This window comes from Meleagris gallopavo, chromosome 17 (genome assembly GCF_905368555.1).
Source record: "Meleagris gallopavo chromosome 17, MGAL_WU_HG_1.1, whole genome shotgun sequence".
NCBI classification, from domain to species: Eukaryota; Metazoa; Chordata; class Aves; order Galliformes; family Phasianidae; genus Meleagris; species Meleagris gallopavo.
The window spans coordinates 1261136-1282350 of NC_139420.1; the positions used below are offsets into that span (position 1 = coordinate 1261136).

At 39.6% G+C, this 21215-nt stretch overlaps 1 protein-coding gene across 3 annotated transcripts in view; it reads right to left on the bottom strand.

Moving 5' to 3' along the window:
* LOC146543160 (uncharacterized) overlaps window positions 1-21215 on the bottom strand; it is a 77335-nt gene that overhangs the window by 33807 nt on the left and 22313 nt on the right. For 2 of the 3 annotated variants that reach the window (XR_014886903.1, XM_085238139.1), the window contains exon 3: window positions 2550-2663. The exons of the other annotated variant lie outside the window; for it this stretch is intronic. Coding sequence is in view for 1 of the 2 variants with exons in the window: in XM_085238139.1 (XP_085094265.1) it covers window positions 2550-2663 (114 nt within the window). In the remaining variant the exon portion in view is untranslated. The remainder of the gene's footprint in view (window positions 1-2549; window positions 2664-21215) is intronic. 3 annotated transcript variants of the gene reach the window in all.

A 21215-nucleotide genomic window follows, 5' to 3' on the forward strand; every position in this document is an offset into this window, starting at 1 on the left:
AAAGTTTTGCTGTGGAACTCCCACAACCCTCTGGTAGATGACTGCCTTAAAGTACAATATGCTTATTGCCCAGTCAATCACCCTGATCATGCAAGCTTCTACACATGCAGCTGCCTGGTAAACCTCCCTCGCCCATTATTCTAACAGTACAGCACCAGTACAATATGACAAGTTTCAATTACAATTCCAGGATACATTCAGCAACAACACATTGGTGTTATATTCCAGAGATCCACAAGAAGGACTGAGCACTTCCAGCAGAAAAGGCTGACTATTCCACGCATCCTACCAAGAAGAGCAAACAGAGATCCTAAAAATTAGAATGTGGGGAATTACATTTCACTCCATTATTAAAAAGACAACAGCAAAAAATTCAGACCAGAAATCTATCAGCTGAATTCAAGTTGCATTGGCAAGGCTCTGTGCCTTGCAAATCATGGACAAAGATTCTAGCTAGGAACCTGTACCATCCAGCTGCCTTTGCCATCAAAGCACCATACACATTTGCCTTCAGACACCAATGCAGCAAGCAGTACATGTCTAATGTTATGGATTATAACCCTGCACAAAACAAGTTACAGATAAAAGCCACATTAATTTTGAGTCCCACGCTTGTCTCAGTAGAATATCAGTACACTAGTTTTCAGCTGTACTGCAAATGCAGAAAAGTCACAAGCCCTGCTGACAAGGGGAACAAAGTAGAGGCTTGGTTCTGCAAGGAGGTTCCAAATATCCATATGTCAGGGGGACTGGACTAAGAAATCTTGGAAGTAGTATCCAAAAAAGTTTGATAATTAAAAATAAGGCATATGGTAACTTAAATGAAAACATTCTTACATCTGTAATTTCATTCCAGAGGATCCAAACAATCATTCAAGAACAGACAGCAGCTTTAGCAAATTAGAGGACACGGTAAATCTTGTTTGCAAGGTCTCTCTACACATGTTCAAGATCTGCACCTAGTATCTGTGATGCATTTTAGCAGCAGCTCTTTTATTAGAGCATCTGTTCTAAATGTGGTACACCAGAAAGCAAAGATCATCTTCAAGAAGGGAGTTCCAGCACACAGCTCACACAGCCGGCATGTCCAGCAGCACCTCACCCTGTAGGACTAAGTGCTGCAGAGCAGAAGAGGAATAGAAAACCTTTCTGAAACAAACACTGTTTAAAAAAAAACAAAAACACACTTGCATGTTCACTTCTTCACATAAGATCTTTACATATTTACATAAAATCCTATGTGCCTGTTTCTGAGTACCAGTAGAAGAAATAAAAGAATGAGAAACTGGAAAAAAGCCACAGCAGCACACTGACTCAACACCCGAACATTGCAGGCATGGTATCAGTCATCTTTACAATTACATTTAGAAACTGATGAAAAAACCTCACCAAACCGACAAGCTCTGTTGCTATAGCAACACGCTTAGCTTTGCAGGAGAAAAATTTCTTCAGCTGGTTCAAATCAAATAACCAGCTCTAAAATAGATGCAAAATATCTGACATAGCACATGTGCAGTTGCAGACACAGAACACAACTACAGAAAGAGGTTTTCTCCAAACAGCCAGTGGATGAGAAGTGAGTTTGATTCCATTACTCTCAGCATTTGAAAAGCTAGATGCTTTATCCCAGTGCTCAGTTGTGCCTCCTAACAAATCAGGCTTCACTGAAAATCATCTCTTTTCCCTTTTTCTTGCTATACTTTGAAGGAAGCATCTGTTAAAGAGCCAAAATGAGCCATTTTCTCTTCATTACACAAAGAGTAGGAAGCCATCCCAAGTTCACAATGCTTCAGAAAGGAATTCCTGTTCATCAGAACTATTTGGTATTCATTCACTCCTCTGCATGCAGTTTTGTGGTCAAGTTTCCTCAAATATTTAGACTTATCTTGGCTTGCAGCCATTAATTATGACTGTTACAGAAATTGTAGGTTTCTTTAAGTTGGTATTCCGTGTTAGCACTGCTAAAAATATTCCTTGGGTTGCGTATGTGTTACGCTGTGTGATCACATATTCCTCCTAAGGAATTACACCACAAAAGCCAAAATGGCAGAACCCATCCGTGCCGTGGATCTGACCCACATCCTGGAGCCAAGCAGAAGCCTCCTGCTCTCCGTTCTGCAGGAGAAAGGGCAGCTTACCTCTGCCCACTCCTGAAGGTGTTTCAGAGCAGCAGCCACATCCTAGGCCACCACACAGCAGACAGTGACACTCAACGTGACACATTTTTACAAGTTAGGAAAACATTAGGACATTCTTCCTAAATATAGAACACAATTTAGAACAAGGACAGCTCAGTTTATGTATTTTTCATATGGAATACCTAGACTGATTAAAATCTCTGCAATTAAAAAGGTTATTTTCCACAAGATTTAATCTGTTAATCAGTTAAATATGATCTCGTTAGAAATTTGACAGATAACCAAGCCCCATAATTTCACAACCTTTATCAACATATTCCACAGCCAGTTAAAATTACCATGTGCTTCATGTTAAAAATAATCATGATTCTAATCTTCTGATTGCACTACACTGCAGATCTCACCACTGACCTTGCTGCTGTCACACAGACGTGTCAGTCCTGACCTCCTCCCTGCGCAGTCCAATGGCATGAAGTGCTTCATCCAAAGCCTTTTGCTGAGCAGAAGCAAGCATGCTCTTCCCCTCTACAAGCAAACAGACAAGTACTCCAGAGCAGTTCTGACGTCCAGATAGACATCATAGAACAGAATTACACAGAATTAAGTTTCCAGCAAATCCACATTGGTTCTACTTTCACCAGTTACTATACAGTTTTTACCCTCACAACAGACAAGCACTTGGCACAACCTTCTCCTCCTGTTAAGCACTGCCCTCTTCATTAGCCAGGCAGATGCATCTCAGTAATGAATGGGATTGCCTCCTTAAATTTGCTCGTTTCATTTTAAACAGGCTACATTTTTTCCATCAAAATGAGGAACAATCTTAAAAGCTCGGATCAAAAGAGCAACTATAAATTCCCTAATCTCTTGTCAAATACCATTTATCTTCATGAAACTTCTCATTAAAAATACTATCGAAAGTATTTTAAAACCGTTTCATAATCATCTACTTTTTTACAAACAAAAAGCTGTGTGCAAGACTCAGCTCTGCAACCACTGCTCTCAGATCAGCACCTAACAATACCGGGAAGATTAAGGAAGTGATTCTGGTCTGGTAAAACAGAACAGGGCTGACTTTGGCTTAGATTTCATATGGAATTGTCTATTACAGATTTTAGAAGCCTGCATATGATCTGACTTAATCAAATCCTTTCCTTAATGATATGACAACACAGAGCCAAAAAGGTGCTTACACCTTCCTCATATAAGTTACTTAAAGGAAGAACTTGAAGTAGTTCCAGGATTCAGCATGTTTCTCGTGAGAAGTTTAAGCACATACTTTCAATTACCTCATAGAAAGTGTGCTATGCCTGCTGTTCAACAACTCCTCTCTGCGATGGCTGACCAAATAAATCTTAACAGATGAATTTACAAGTCAGTTACTGATTGGCACAAGGCTGTTGCTACGCAAGCCCAGCACTATGCTACGAGCAAGGACTATCAGCCAGCTTTGTTCACTGCCTGAGTACAGCTATGTAACCATCAGGCAAGATTTACACTCAGTGGCCAACAACAAAAAGGACCTACAAGTACTACAACTGCCATCAGAAAAATCATCAGAAAAATGAAGTTTCTAATGCATCTGGAAAAAAATCCCCTTTTGAATCACAGGCACGTGATCTGTAAGCTTAAAATTCACTTAAAGTAGCCAGCAAGTTTCGAGAAAGTTACCTTCAATTCTGAATTGGTGATCTCAAAGCTCACTATCCTCCTGCAAACAAAGTTAAAGACATTTGCTGGCTGTTGGCTGTGCTAAAATGAATGAGCTCCAAATGAAAGCTGTCATCCTACCAATGATATTAAAGCACCTCTCCTCTAGCACCACAAACCACCACAATTTTCACAACAGGATGCGAACTGCTTCCTCAACATCATGTAAACAGGTTTTAGCAGGGATGTGTCAAAGGCCTCACACAGGAACTTTGAATCAGAACAAAAATGAGAAATAATGCATTTTAAGTAACTTAAACCTGTCAGAAGTAGACAAAGTCAAAATTTGTTTTCATCTGATGCTTTATTTTCTGCGAGAGGAGAGCAGAAGGATCACATGGCAGAGACACTGCACAGCATCCTTCTAAGACACAGCAGGGATGCTCTCCTTGGGGGGAATGGCTCTTCCAGCATCTCCCTCCCGTAAATTCCCAGCACAGTCAGGATGGATGGCACAGAAGTGCTCTGCAGGTGGAAGTAGTCGCACAGCTTGCTTCTGTTCTGAGGGAGGTAAGGTCTAATTGCTGGTGCAAACACACCCTAAGGCTTTGCTCCTCACACCATGCCACGAGCAAGAGCAACTTCTGTATAGCAAGTAATTAATACCCTAAGGGAAACTGCAGGGGATTCCATGGTAGTTCAGAGCTGCATTTCCCTCATTAGCACCAACTGCCACTCAATTTTGGTGAGCAAACAAGTAGCCCCAGTATTCCCACACTTGTTTGGAATCAAGAGCAAATGGAAAATTCTCCCTTGCGCCTGGTGGGTGTAATTGTGATTTGCCCAGATAAGCTACAAGTCAGGTCATCTAAACAGCACGAGCAGCCCTAGGACTCCAGCACTGCAGAACTTTCTGCACTGAGGAGTTACAGAAAGCCAGGTGGGACCTCTCTGAATTGAGTTTCACAGAAAACAACCTAAGCACTCATACCTGCATTGGATTACAGCTGCTTCCAAAATTAAGAAACAGTTTGACAGGAGTGCAATCAAACCACTAACACTTAACTTGGATGCTGTGCAAGAATGAGAGACAAAATAAATGCACTGCACTAAAGAGCCAAAACCCATTCTTTATCAATTCAGGAAGTTTTCTTAGAAACCTAAATGCCATTGAGATGAAAACAACTGAAGACCTTTTTCATAGTGCTACATCCTCAGCATAACAAACAAGAAATGACTGGCTTGAGACTCTGATTTGCACCGTGAGGCTCCACATACTGAGTTGTACAGGTTGCACACCTGCAGGTTGACACAGCCAATCTTGGAGTAGATTTGCTCCAGTGAAAGTTCACACAAAGGCTGAAATGGTCTTCAGTAAACATCTGGTACCTGCTTACAAGGCAGTCTGTGGATTTCTGAACGTATGTTTACTACTACTGCTTCAGGTTCAGCATAACTATAGTTATTATAGATCAAATGTACATTAAATGCACATGCCCCGTAGTCACATAAGTTATGACAGAACTGAAATACGTAAAGTTATTCTTTAAGAAATTTTATATTTACCTTCACTGATGTTAGCAATTGTTTGGAAATGATGAACAAAAATAAAGAACTGTTAGAAAATGTGCAATTCTGCGTATTGCTTAAAAATGTCACCTCTTTTCCAGCAGTGAGCACATCCAGTGCATATATTGCATAACAGATCCCCAAGTTCTATTACATAACAAATCCCTAAATCCCAATCACATTAGCTACGTGCTATGCATATTTTTCCACATAACTGCACACTTGACATTTACAAAACCTGGCTGAACATTTTTCTTACATGCGTATTTATTTAAAACTATATACTGCCCTTCCATCTTCAAATTATCTTCTTAAAATACATTTCTGCTTTTCCTCAAACTCTACTTTCTGAAATACCTGATTTAAGCTTGTTTCTACATCTGATGGGTAATCATCTCATTTACTTTTCTAAATGTACACACATTATACTTGACTAATGCATTCAATTAGGAAGATCTCTGCCTTCAGTGACTTACGAAGGCCTGAAGCATGCAGCCAACCGTGTTACTTTACGCATAGATATACAAGGATATGAAATAGGCAAACGTGTACCCACACTTTTCCAATAGCACTTGACATTGTATATGACAAGTAGAAAAAACTCAACCATTCAGTTTTGTGCTATACAGCTAGAACATACCTGCCTTCCAAACTGAGTTCTGCCCTTAAACACCATTAAATTTAACATTGCTGAGTTTGACGCCACTTGAGTTTACTTGAAACATGCACGTGTTCATAAAAATACTGCATTAGATACAAGAAAATTCCAGATTATTAATGTGTATACTTTTATTATACATCACATTTACCAAGGAAAATATTTGTTGCATTATTTTTAAGTGGTATAGCCATAGCTTTAGAACAAGAACGAACAGCAAAAACTGCTTTCATTTGACCTCTAAACCTCAGCTGTGTGCACATCTGTCACACACCGAACAAGACATAATGCCTCCTGGGGCACCCCTCACACCACTGCACGCATGACAGGGAGCAACACAATCCTCATTTTGCAGCTGGGATGTTGCTTCCAGCTTCCACAGTTCTCAGTGTAGTTAAGTTAAAAGAAAACTGAGTATAATTACTGTGTATTTTTTTTCAAAATAAAGTGCCAAATGAGTATTAGGGGCAACAGTAATAGCATGAACCAATGCAGCTGTAGTCAAGGCTTTACTAGAACCTGAAGGTAATTTTGCATTACCATAAAGATGCATATCACCCCAGCAGGACAGTACATGGCCCTCCTCTGCCCGCTTCTTTTCCAGTTGAGTCCAATCCCATTTAAGCTGGGCACGTACCTTAAACCCCATTAACTATAGCAGCAGACAACAACCAACCAAACAGAAGTGGTGTTTGTTCTGAAAGGAGTGTGGAATAAAGACAGATCATCGTCCAGAGCAATGCAATTCATCTAAGAGGGATGAAGTCTCACTAATAGCCCGGCATTCTTACCACAGCTCTCAAAAAATTTAATGGTCTAGTTGCAGAAAGGTTTACTATTATGAAGATTTCATTACTTTTATGGAATACTACAGCATACAAGAAGAATCATAAATAATTAAAATTAAATTACACTTGTGAAGATAAATAGCCCATAGAGCATTTTGTGATGCTACATCCTTGAGTATTTATGATATTAGTTCACTTACTAGCAAGACAGAACATGTGAAACACCCACATATGGAAACTTTGCAGTTTGTAAGACCAGAGGTGAGCATCCAGCACACACCAGCAGTACAGCACTGCGCCTTATGACTCGTATTTTCAGTCTGATGCTTTGATCCCAAAACTTAAGCTTCAATTTCAATCCAAGGGCAAGTCAGGTCCTCAGTATCAGTCAGGATAAGAGTATACATTGGCAATATTTTAAGATGATTAAAAACTGGTTTGGGAAGTCATAACAGATAATGCCATTGCCATAGTTCCAGCTTCAGCATCATCACAGGCACTGCAGAATGGGAGCTCATGAATCACTCCATAATGTACTGCATCACGTACTGCCGTGAATCAAAAGCTCCTCATAGAAACGTAGGCCCAGTCCTGCAGGCAGCAAGCCCTCCCTTCCAGCAGACAGCATGACCTTCATCACAGGGCTGGAGAACCAGCAGCCAGACACACAAAGCAGAACGCAGTAAATCCAGGTAGTGAGCCATGCACAAACACTAGCTTTACAACATTATTAGGATGACATTTTTATTCAGTAAGACAGATTAATGTTTTGATTTGCTTCCTATTCCTCTGAAAGAGAAAAATAAATATGCACATGCATTCTTGAAGATGATTAAAAGGAGATGGGGAAAAAGCAATCTTATTTCCAAAGTTTCATAGTTGTATAGAAATAAGCTACATATTGCAATATATAAACACCACTATTGTCAAACAAAGTTCTGTTCCTTGCACTCTTACGTAAGTGTAGACTCAAAGCACCTGATGTTTCTTTGTTGTTGACCCCATGGTAGATGTAACCACTCACCATTTCACAGCAGCTACCAGAGGAGGCCTCAAAGCAGGAAGCCAGAGGTGAGGGATGCTCCAAAAGTAATGCCTCCTATTTTGTTAGCCCCATCATTTTTTTTTTTCTTTTACTTAAATTCACCCAGAGAACAAAATTGAACCTTAGGGTACACACATGGGAAAAGAGGAAAAGACCACAGTAAATCTGGAAACTTTAGAGTGCACATAACACATGAGGACTGATTGCAGACCTGCCTGTAGTGAGCGAAACAAGAGAAATAATACAGCAATTGGATGTTCACCTTAAATTTGGATTAATTACAGTGAGCATCTTTCCCAATATCCAAATAAATATAATAAATAAATATAAATTGTATTTATTCAAATGCATTGTGTTTCAGGATGAAAGGGTGCCGTTAATTGTCCTGTTTTCTCTAAAGATTGCATTATAAGCTAAATTATAGGAAGGCTGATGCATTGTGACATGCTAACACCATCCTCTGGCCAAACTCCTCTCCCATACTCAAGTCTAAGCCATAAGCTCTCTGGAAGAAGTTGTTTAGAGCCTGAACCAATCAGCACAATCCTGCTTGACTTTAAGGGTTCCCTGCCTGAAAGAGCAGGAAAAAATTGCCTCAGAAACATGCTAACAAGGTGCAGTTTAAACTCCCTAAGGAAAAAATGTACGTACATTTAAATATCTAATGTTATTACAAAGAAAAAAAAAGAACAAGTTTAAGTTGATACTCTTAAATGTAGTAGATTATCTCATCTACTTTCAAAAAGCCACCTGCCAGAGATGGTGATGAGAGGAGACAGGCATACAACAGCTGTTAAACAACAGCAAAAAGCAATCATAGCTTTTGGGCATAATAGAGACATTTTTTGAGTTCAAACTCAGAATGTGCAAATTAAAGATAGCACCTATATATCAAGTTCCAGCATGGAATTATAACAAGAACAGTATTTATGATATAGCAATTCCACTGATGGGGATTTGTCAGTTTTCTAAGAACTTAAAAACACTTTTAAAAACACATTATTAATGGTGGCACTTATCTCTCACTGCCATCCCTCCACACCTTCTTTTGTTTAAAGAAAACCCAAAGTGTCATTAAAGGCTCATAAGCATCAAAATGAATTGTGCAACACTGCAGCATATCAGTGTAAGAGCTAGGCATAGAAAACAGACCTCCTGGTACTAAATCCTTTATCCCAGTCATTAGACCGTGTCTCTGATTTCAGCAAGTTGCATTTCATACTCTTAGCTAAACAGTAAGCTCTAAATTAAAAACCCAACCTTCTGTGCATTCTTTGGGCAGTCAGGTTCCTCCAAAGCAAATTCCAAAGCTGTCAGGAGCATCTGACAAGCATACTGTAAGAACGAAAGGTTACCAGGGAGGACTCACTGCAGGAGCTACACGGTGGACTGAATACAGAAAATGCAGCAACTCAGAACGCCTAGAGAGCAGCTCAGTCACTGGCAAGGGCAATCTCCTTCCAACACCAGAGGAACCACGCCTCCATGGTCCTCATCAACTTCAAAGATAAAATTAAAAATAATCAAACAAGATTTAAGCAGACCATCCACCATTTCCTGAAAGCACCATCTCAAATCTCCCAATCTCCTCTGGTTCTGGGAGACCCTCATACCAACAGTCCCAGCAGCTGCTTCTCTCTATTCTAGCTACTAAGGAACAGCAGTTCAAGGCACAAAAAACTAGCATTATAAAATTTGTCTGTCCCAACAAAGCCTTTTCTCTAAGAGGATTTTCACTACTCACATGGGTCGAAATTGCAGGAGACATAATTTGTCCTTGCTTGAAACTAGATAAAACACTCCCATAGTAGATGTGGCTCGACTGGATCTCGAAATAGTTTAAATTAATAAGTTCCAAGCTTATCCTATCTTGTGCATTTGCAATAATCTTGTAGATCCAGCTTTCCTCTTTGGTTCCATTTACAAACAGAGGTTGTTTACAATAAATCTTCAATACAAAAATCTCTGCTCATTTAAACCAATATAGATCTCTTTTCTTGATAATAACGTGAGAAAAAGCTTGAGACAGACATTCAATTCCTGGTATGCTACGTTTTCTGCTTGTTTGTTTTAAGAGAAAGTCAATTACTTCAAGAACATATCAAAGATTAATAGTTCAGCCTAAATAACACTTTACATTTCCATGTATTTAACCTGTACGTCTTCCTTTGGACTATGAGGTGCATGACACACAAGAGCTGGAAAGACATTTGATCACTGTCACTTCTCCAGCAGAATCTGTGTGAGCATCAGAAAATGGCTGCTTTTCTTCTGAGCTGGGGGAAGGCTGAAAGAGGCAAGAGGAGGACAGATCAAATAGCAAAAAGCATTCAAGCAAAAACAACATTCTATGAGCAAAATTAAATACACAACATACCACATTGTTTTGGTAGATTGTTTTAGGAGGGCTTGTGGAAGAAAACTGAAACTTTCTCAAGTTTTGGAGCAAGGAAGAGTTGTTATTGTCTGAAATTTGAGGATTACTCTCCTTGAGAAACTGTCAATTAGCATAACTTTGAACCCAGCAAAACTCTTCCTGACTAGCAGATGTAACTATGGTAACAAGATCCAGGAACCTACAATAAATATGATACAGTGTCAATAACAGTCTTTTTCATGTAAATAGATAAAGCACAAGGAAGACTGAAGACTGTTTCCAGTGCTTTAGATAAAATTTTTAGACCTCTTCCATGCCAGGAATGTTAACACATTCCAGCGAGAAAACAGAGAAAACAGAGAGAAAACCAAAGTGAAAAGAAAACAATTCTCGTTGGAGTAAAAAGGAAAAACCTCAGAACTTAAGAGAATGAGGCCACGCTTATAAACGTGCTCATCAAATCTGTGAAATTTTATGTACAGAAATATGCTCTATTAAATTATTCAAATAGGTTTGAAATCGTTCCAGAATACCTACTCAGTTTAATGAATAATTGAGATCTTTCTAGTGGAATATTTAAGTCAATCCTAGAAATGAAATAAAGAGAACAGAAAGCTTTACAAGGCTCTTATTTGGCTACATCTCCCAGTTGTATCTGTAAAGGAATGTTATTTTCATATACAGCAACGTTAAGCCAGAGCTTTATACAACAGCACAAATAGCAACAGAGCATAAAGCCCAGCTTCTATAGAGGACAATTTCCCCAGCATTTGCAGCCATGAATCAGCTTTAGTTAAGCTCCATGCTCCATTCAGGATAGTTATGGGAGCTTCGTGGAAAGGTGTAATGCTCTTCCTTCCCCACAGTACAGAAATATCAGTGTAGACATTTAGAAGGGATGATATCAGAAGCACAACAAAAGCATCACCACCGGCTTTCTGTCACCTGAACCTTCCCTTCCCCCCAGAGGAAAGGGATACACAAACTGACCTAAAAACAAGCAGAAAAACATGTCCTCTGATCAGGAAGATACTGCATGTTTCAAAGCACAGAGCCTGCAACGTGTTGTGCTGTCAAAAAGCCCTGGACCAGAAAACACAGAATGAAGTCGTGGGATTGAACCAGAAACAGGGATAGGGCATGAAGCTGGAAACTAATGAGCAAGCTGGAACAAAGTAAGCAGGGAGAAAACTCTTGAAAAAAGTAAAACTAGAAGAGAAAATTCACAAAGAAAAGGGACTGCTGACAGAATGACAAATCCCAGGCAAGATGCAGAAGTGACACCAGGGAAATGAAAGCCCATTATAAACATGAGCACCGTGAGCAAGAAAGCTATAAAGTCACTGCCTACCAAAAAGATCCTAATCCAAATGCCATTTCTGCCTCCCTATATCTCTCCAGTTGCGTTCAAGTATGAATAGCTGATACTCCCTCCTATCCCACTATAAATAGCTTGAAGCCACAGTATTAAATCACTGCACACGTGCTGGCCTGGGGTTACCAAATGAATACAATAAAGACAATTCCATCTCCATATAGATGGGTCTCCAGGAGGACAGAAAGACACCCCACCCAGGCTGATAGCAAAGATTTGCTGTGGCATCTTCATATCCACTGAAGTCATAACATGGGCCAGAGTTGTGTATTGCTTCCAATTATTTGCTGCATTGTTTTTCCTATAGGTCAAAAATTCCTTCAAGGTACGGATGTTCTGCATGCAAGTCAAAGCACACAGAATAGGATGTCTTAATATTAGGCATCCATTCATGATGCATATTTTCAGAGATGGTATAAAAGGAAAGGCAATAAAAAATTGGAACTTTACAGAATTAAATCAAAAGAGCCTAGGATTAGGTCAGAAAAGACTCATTTATTCAATTGTATATAGTTAACATTTTAAATTTTCTTGCTATTCAATGAGCTATTTTCTTATGTAACAGATTATCAATAGCTGAAAGCACATCTGTATTTGTGTTCTGCTAATATACCACCACAACCCAGACCATGACCCTGTGACAACTCCCCACGTGAGCTGCTTCAGCTTCACACCACAGATGGCCAGAGCTGAAATAAGCTGACTTGAAAGTTTTGGCATTTTCTTCTCCATCGAGTCAACAACAGCTACCCATCCCAAATGCTGTATTTTCTATACTGCATCTAGTCAGAGAGCCACCGCAGCATGGGGGGAGGGGGGGAAACCACAGACATATTCTGCTTGACACTCCTGAGAAAAAATAACTGGAGATAATACACTATTTCATTCTGCGTCCTAGCTCAGGCTGTGTGAATAACCGATTTCTCAGTTCAGCAGATTGAACTGAGTTCGAAATACCTCCTCCTTTTGCTCAAACCTACCCCAAATTTTGACATAACACGTTGCATTTCACAGCCTTGTAACAGAAGCAGTGGAGCAAAGGCCATTCTTACAGAACAGAGAGGAGAAAGAGGTATTCCCCTAACAGAAAAGCACAGGGTACCCTCATCTTGTCCCTGGGACTCTACAAGGCAGCTAAGCTAATGCCACAGCTCCACAGCACTGAAAGGAGCGAAGTAACCTCCCTCCCTGCGCTCCCACTAGGATACACACATGGCAGTGACCTTTTGTGCAGCACTACCTACTCATCAAGTTAGCATGCTGTACCACAGAACCCCGTTCTCAGTGATCAAGCACTCCAAGTGAACCTTCCCCAGCAGAACAGACCAAAGAACGACCTACCTAAAAAGCAAGCAGCTGAGACATCTTACTGAACATGTGTCCTGTCACTCAAATTTAGCCTTCAGTTATCACAAACACCATTTTAAGCAAGCTGGGAAGTTTCATTTGGTCATCTTGTAACAGCAGCAGCAGAAGAAACTGAAAGTGCCCAGGCCAGAAAAGCCTTTAGTAAGCACTCACTTGAGACACTGGAGGTATGAGTTACAGTATTCTATGCTGAATCATCCTGGGCAGTCAGCACGAGTTTGGACAGAAGGCAGAAGGATGTACCATTTTATATCTCCTGTAAACCCACAGTATTTTTCTCGTTGAAACTACTCAACTTTTTTTGCAAATAGTTTGAGACCTTACTCAATTTTGTTGTTTTCTTTTTTTCAGAAGTCTTCCTATTCACCAAAAACATTCCCTTAACTGTTGAATAGTAGCATATTAAGGATAATTCCTGCTCAACACTTCACTTGCTGATAGTGAGTGCTAAAAACACTGTGTTCTCAGGAGATGTTCCCAGGAAGAAATGGCAAAGCAGGAAAATACTGATGCTGTTTAAAATACAAATTCAGTTTTTGTAAGGAGGGAGAAAAGAACCATGATAGAACTGGATCAGCAAGTGGAAGCCTCCTGCTCTTACCCAGATGCTAAGCAAGGTGAGCACAGCTGACAAGCACCAAGTGCACACGAAGATCTGATCACGGGGTTTTGAAATTACCTCAGAATTATAAAAATATTTTGGTCACTGAACGAATGCAAATACTAAGAAACATGCTGTACAAATACCTAAATCCCACCCCAAGCATCTCATACTTTTAAATTGACCATTTAAAAATAAGAAGTGCTAACTTTCCTAAGGTAATAACTTCATTACCCGGATAATACTTCTGTTTCACATGAGAATGTGATTCACCCAAGATCACAGTCTGCATCTCCTGACATCCCATTATACACCACAGTAATTGCAACTTTCAGCACATCACCTGAGGGAGAACCATGCCAGCAGCAGCTCAGAGCTCGGGGTTTCAGCCTTCCCAAGATGCACAGGATGCTTCTGACTGCTGTTACAGTGCTGCCAGTCCTGCAGCCCAGAGCTGCCCCGTCCCATTCAGGTCTGCCTGCCAGAAGACCCAACCTCTGCAGTACAGTAACCATTACCCTGCAGATCCCTCCAGACCTTTCCATGACTGGAAGTGTGCAGAAGCAAAAAGGAGCTGTTTCAAAGTAACAAATAGAAAATTAAAACTAGGAACTACTCCACACTCATTCTAAGTTTTTATTCATGATGCACCAGCTGATTATCTATGCCCCAACAGCAATGCTCAGGACATCAAGTAATGCAGTTTTCCTTTAATAAACTGCTACTTCTGATTATTATTGTTTTCTTTAATTCCCTGAACAGCCTACTATGTAGCTTATGAACAGTTAATGCCAGTACTACCAGCTTTTGCCAAATTGGATATTGAATTTATTAATAATTTACTGTAACTTTTAGTACCACTGTTAAAAATAGCTGTCCTGTGAGCTTTCAGTTCATATCAGAGCCTCTAGTAATTATCCTCAGCATCTAAATCATTACACTAAAAGCAAAATAACTCAGCGGTGCAGAAGCCAAATTTTAATCTTTGTGGGTGACATTTCTTACTTAGTGCCAATTCCTGCATGTATCCTGGGGAACACCGGAACACAGACAGTTAATTGCACACTCCTGAAATTAAAAAGGCACGCTGCAAAAAAATGAGGAGAGAGCCATCTCTAAGCCCCTCTTTCCACATGAAGGACTTTAAATCACCTCCCTTGCTTTCCTTATAATCCCTTCTGCTCTTTTCTCCGTGCTGCCCCCACCTACATACAATCACTATGGAAAATAAGCTCATTACAGTGCAGCACGGGTAAGCCATCGCCGGTCAGAAACGCATCAATTGATCCAGAGCTTCATATTGGTGCCTGCCATTTGCATCACAAGGCAAGCGTGGCATTCCTGCAGACTGCCACCGACACTGAGATCCACCCTCGTCTGGATGAGTTTATGCTACCAGAACAAACCTTGTTTTTTCCCCGTCTTCCAGGTCATCTTGACAGGATTCCCTGCTACGTGATGCTAAGCTCAGTTACTATGAGTAATAAACCATGTTATTTCATTTCGGCATTAAAGCTAATTATACGCAAAATGTTGCTGATTCTATAATCGTAAAAGAGTCAAACAAATCAATACCTATTCACCTCTGTCTCTCTGCAGTAAGCGTCACTACATTTATCCCCAATTTTGAATTATTTTAGCTTTGTCTCTATAGGCATTAATGACAAGCAGCCTCTGCCCATTCCTTCATATTTAATTTTGTCACAGAACTTGGACGTGACTCAGCCGAAGTCAAAAGAAGGACGCAATTAATAGGATTTTGTCTCAGGTTTGTCACAGGAGATTTATATTGCCATAACCAAGATACATGCAGTAATAGAACTGTTCAATTATTAAACTTCCTACAGTATATCAATAACAGGGATTACACAAATCATCCCACGTGTTGAAACACAAAAGACACCTACCTATACAAGCACTTCTAGATGGGAAGTGTTTTAACACAATTCATAGTTATTTTAAATGAACAATACCCATCTCATTTTTGTTTCCATGCATCATTATGCTTAAGTCAAGAGAATCTGGACCTTCAGTTCTTAACACAATTAACATAATATTCTTACGTAATACAAAGGGAAAGAGGGAAACAAGTATCATTGAAAAAGAAATTAATGTAAGTAATTTTCATCTAATACTCCTTTCATTTAAGCTCTATAACAGCTTTTACAGGTACACTCTTACATCCTAACGGGTTCCAAAGATGTCCACAAATTCTACTTTTAGTGTATTTTTGCATGTCTACTCCCATTAAACACTAAACTCTCTTTCAGATCACGGCAAAGCCAAATGGCACAAAGCTTAGGAGACGTTTCAGACTATTGAGAAAGCACTTTTAAGATGGTTTGACACCTTCACTCCTTCGGAGAGCCTCTGTACTCATCCTCATTCCAGTGAGCTCATTATTGAGATTTCCGTTCAACCAAAAGACAGAATCAGGCACAAAGTTATTCCTAAGGTTCACGTTTGACCAGATTGGTCTGAGCCGCATCCTGTTCTGTCAGTGTGACTATGGAGAAAGTTCACATCATCTCCTTCTACACTGCCATTGCTGTTACACACACAAAAAACCAGCAGCCCTGCCTTCACTTATCAGACTGTCACAGTTAAGAAGAGAAATTAAGAAAACAGCTCACTTTATCTCTTTTCTATAAATTTAAATTTGCAGAGATACAGAATTTCAAGGATTTAAAATAATTGCCTTGAACATCCTCTGACCCCAAGCATAGACAGTGATTTTTGTGACAGGTTTCAGTACTATCAAAGCATACTTTGGCATCTGGCGTGTTTTACTAGAATTTGCAGAAAAGGACAGCAATCCAGGAAAGGACAAATGTAAGGGGAAAGGGAGATTATATTTAAAATTCCTTCCATTCCCCTGCAGCGGTTACCCAGCCTCTAAAAATTGCTCAAAGAGGGTTCAAACCAAGATTCCTAAAGGGATTAAGAGAAATGGGAGAGGAGCTAAGAAAGCGAAAACAAGCTTTACGTACCAAATGTTCTCTCCAGTAACTCACAAGGCATAGAACTGCCTCAGATATTATTGGGTTTTGCTCTAAAGCAAGTTTAATTTGCCGGTTCCAGAGAAAAGAAAAATCAGCGTAATACTAAAGCAGAGACTGTGATGTATTCACTTCATGGATTTCAGGATTAAAATAGGCCATTGCTTTCTTTAGGAAAACAAACACCATTGTAACAAGCTTTTTTTTTTTTTTCCAGGCAGGTATAATTCACTCCCTTCCCACAGCCCTACACAGGACAACATGTACTTTTCTTCCCACTTCAACCAGTGCACAATGAATGATCCTTCCCAAGCTAAGTGATTATAAGGCTCACAATTCAATGAGGGCACAGAGTGGGGAAGGAGTGCAGTTCAGGGGGTGGAAATAAAGCAAAACAGAACAGTTCTAGCTTTTGCTTCACAGGTGAGGGAACAAACTGAAGTTTAGGAGGATTCAGGCAGAGAGGAAGCAGCTGTTGTCAGTGATGTTATTAGAGCTGGGAGAAGAACAATTCATGAAAATAAAATGCATCTAAAAGTTACAAGCCAGAGCTCTAACTGTCAAAAGAAGCCTGACAACGTGGTTCTGTAATTCATTGGATTCTCTAGCTCCTGGGTTCTGTCTCTCCTTCAACTGCCACCCCCTTCCCAGCAGCATTTCTTCTTGACCTCACAATCCATGAATAAAACAGTTTTGGTCTTGCACCCTGTCATCCATTCATCACTCTGAAGTCTTTGCTTGCTGCTTGCCAATTTATGCATCGTAAAATTCCGCACGCGTTTAAGAGACCAACTATTTAGAAATAGCTTTTATTATAGAAGGCAGGCTTAATGCTCAAACAGATCTGGCACTTCAACTTCTCCATTCTGCTGTTCCTCTAGGTTCCTCCCAGCTAGCTATTCTCAAAGAGGAGTGCAAATGTTGACTCACAACCACCTTTTCTTTTTCACAAACTCATGGCTATTATGTCAAATATTAGACAAATGAAGAGGGCAGACTTATCATTGGTCATATATCAGTTCCTCCACTTGATGTGTCAGGGCACAGGCTGTCACTACAACATATGGATCCTATGTTATAGTATCATTTTGCTCAGATATATTGAAGAGTCAAATCAACTGGAAACAACAAAGCAAATATGCTTAAGTAGAAGACTGAACTGAGTCTAGGCCATTGAAATAGCAGGCAAAGCAAAAAAATATCAACATCCAGGAACTACTACTCCTTATTAGCAAATATTAACCTTCTTGCATTTGGATATTACGGCTTCTTGCCAAAGTTAACTTCAGCATATCACCTTCTGCAGATCTGAGAGGAAAACATTTTAAGAGTTCTGGAGCTCAGTTTCTTTTCAAAAGAGAAGATCAGGGCAGAGACAAGGTCATCAGGTTTCATTAAAATTCTAACTAATTTTCTTGTAAGTTTTCAATCTACTATTTTGGAAACAGTGCCTGTCTTTGCTATTAATTTTGGTCAAAATAAGAAAAAGGATTTTACCCAGAGGTACAGCATTCTGAGACCACCTCCAAGTCATAAGACAATACAGCAATCAAAACACAAACACCAACTATTTTTAGGAGTAAGCTTGAACATGTAATTGTATTAAGCATCAAGACTGTGACAGAAAAGGTTTAGCAACTCTTTTCTAATCAAGTCCAAACTGAAGATAACTACTTTAGAACGTAGATCTTCAACTCATTCTCATCAATGGGTCATACATTCAAAAAAGGGACACAGAGTGAGGTTATCAAGTTCTAAATGACTAAAGTTCCTCTACACATGAGAGCCTCATTAGAAACATTACACTATAACTGATAAAGGAGACAAGGTCCAAAAACAAAGATTCCTGTAAGGGGGAAAAAGCAATAGCTAAGAGGAAAGCCTTATTTAATCCAAGGCGTGAAGAGAATGCTAAGAGCAGAAATTATATTCAAATGCAATGAATGCTGTAATTATGACTTCATAGATAAGTGGAAATATTTTGAGAAGCAGTAGTTCAGCTAAAGCCATATTTTAAATGGAAAGTGTAAGGTGTTAAGACTGCTACTGCAAAATAATCAGAAATTAACCAAGAGCAAATATCTGTAATTGCTTATGCCTACTGTGTGCTATAAACCAGACTGTAAATCCATGTGTCTGGAACTGGTAGACTACACAGATTTCAATTTCAAACAATGCCCAATGAGGACTAAACTAGAACTTTGAGAAAGAAAAAACGGAGCAGAAAATAGAATGGTGAAGAAAGAAAAGGAAAATACAGACTCATTGTACAGCTCTTGGAAAGGTAGAATAAGCAAAAGCTGAAGAGAAATATTAAAGAAAGGGCAGCCAGCAGTCAGACAAGAAAATAGCACAAACATTATGCAGGAAAGAGCAAGCAAAGAAATGTCAAGGACTTTCCAGGAGAACAGAAAGAGGAAGGTATGGAATACACGCACTAGAAACTGTATTTTTGCAGTTGAGAGGGCAGTTTGCATTCCAGAAATAAAAAGGAAGCACTATCAGAAATCAAAGAGCACCTGGGCATAAGGAAAAAATGAAAAAGCATGATGTTTTGCAACAACAAACATAAGCCCACACAAAACCCCAAGGATCCTAATTAGAGAGAACAGGGCTGATCCTCCACCTTATTTTCTTCCTCGTATTCAACCAACGAACTGCTGAGAATTCCAGCAGCCAGAATTGACAGTGACATTTTAAGTCAATGAGAATCTATTTTACTCTTCCTCCCACAGCACAAACGAATAGTAGTGCTAATGAAATTCCTTTCCTATTATAAATTGACATACACAATCCCACATTTATCCTTTCCAGCAAGAACTGCCTCTTAACAGACTCATACTATTCTGAAATACATTGTAGTCACAGTACAACAAAACAAGATGCCACTCTATCCTGAACTGCTCCTCTTTCGATTAATTTTACTTCAGTGGACCAAGATAAAATTACTTCTATTCTATTTTACACCTACAGCATTAGATGAATATTAAGAATTTACAATTTTAGTCACATTGTAATGTAGTTTGATTATTTCACAAATCAACAGTTTCTGATCAAGAATGGTCTTCTAACTCACTACAAGATAATTTGCTTCCCAAATAAAATCAAAATCCATTGCCACTACTATCATTTCCATTGCTGCCTTTTCAAACAGACAAGGAGTTACATTGTATGCAGAAATTAGCAAAAGTTTACATAATAAAGAAGAGTTGATTGACCATGAGGCCAAGGTTCAAAACGTAATCTCTGCACATCACTCACAAAAATTGCAATAACATTCAGAAAGGCTAAGTCACCTTTTCTCCTGTAACTGTGGTATACTAGGAAATAAGCTGCGTCTCTCTCCTCGAGCAGAAAGATAAATGAATATAGTGTTATACTGTAAGTCATCTGCTCTCATAATCTAAGCAGCCCCCAAAGCTAGTGAGACACCAAGCACACCAGGTGAGGCAGCAGCATTCTTCTCTGTGTTTTACAAAGGAAAAAAAAAGGCAAAAACTTTCATATCTAAACTGAGTTGTAAGGAAGTCAATTAGCCATTTACAAGCATGAACAACTCCACAGCACACACGTGTCTGTTTGACAAATTCCATTGTGACCAAAGACATTTTTCCCATAGTCTTTAGTTTGTACACAACTCCTTCCATCCATGAAAAATTACGCACCCCACTGAGTACAGTAACTCGCTCAGCCTGAAAGCCAGCCAGTAGACACATCTACTAGCAAGCTCTACCAAATTTGAGAACTCCCACTGCTATATCTGCTGACATTAAAGACAATAAATGTTTTCAGTATTTGCCCTTTTCCAGCATAGCTTCAATACAAGCTGAATGATGTGAGTATTATAGTTGTCTGACAGCTTCTCCTGCTCTTGACTTTGTCAACAAACCACACAGCTTTTATAATCTCATGTACCACCTTGCCAAGCTGAATTTTTCATGGCACTCTGCTGGACTGGAAAACTTGACCTCCATCATGCCTTCCATACAATAAACAGGAGTAACTGTTTGCATTACTACATAACTATTGTATAGTTACATAATTATTATACAGTTTCATGCAAACTATTATATAGTAGATTGCATGAAAACCTCAAATTAAATGGCAGGATCCATTTCTGATCTTCAGCAGATGTAGCTTCCATAACCAAAGTTGCCAGGATGGCCGGACTAGTTTTGAATTCAAAACCATAAAGATCTAGGTAAGCTGTGTGTTGCAAAGTATTACCACTCTTTCCAAGAATAAACTTTTCTTAATCCCAATCTAGCACAACTGAGAGCAGCTACCTCTTGTCCTGTCATTGTCACCTGGGAGAAGAGGCCAACCGCTCCTCCCCGCACCCTTTCAGGAGTTCGAGTGATACAGTTACCCCAAGTCTCCTCCAGAGTGGACGGTCCCAGTTTGCTCAGTCTCCCTTAAGACTTGTGCTCAGACCCCTCAGACTCACTGCTCGTCTGAAAACACTCCAGGGCCTCAACATCTTTCTTGCAGTGAGAGGCCCAACACTGAGCACAGTACTGAAGGAGTGGCCTCACCAGAGCTGCCTGTGAAGGGACAATCACCAGGAGTGTTCAACAGGCACTAATTAGCAAACTAAAATTCGACACTCCTTTCATAAAGCCTTTGTTGGAATACTCGGTGTTTCTC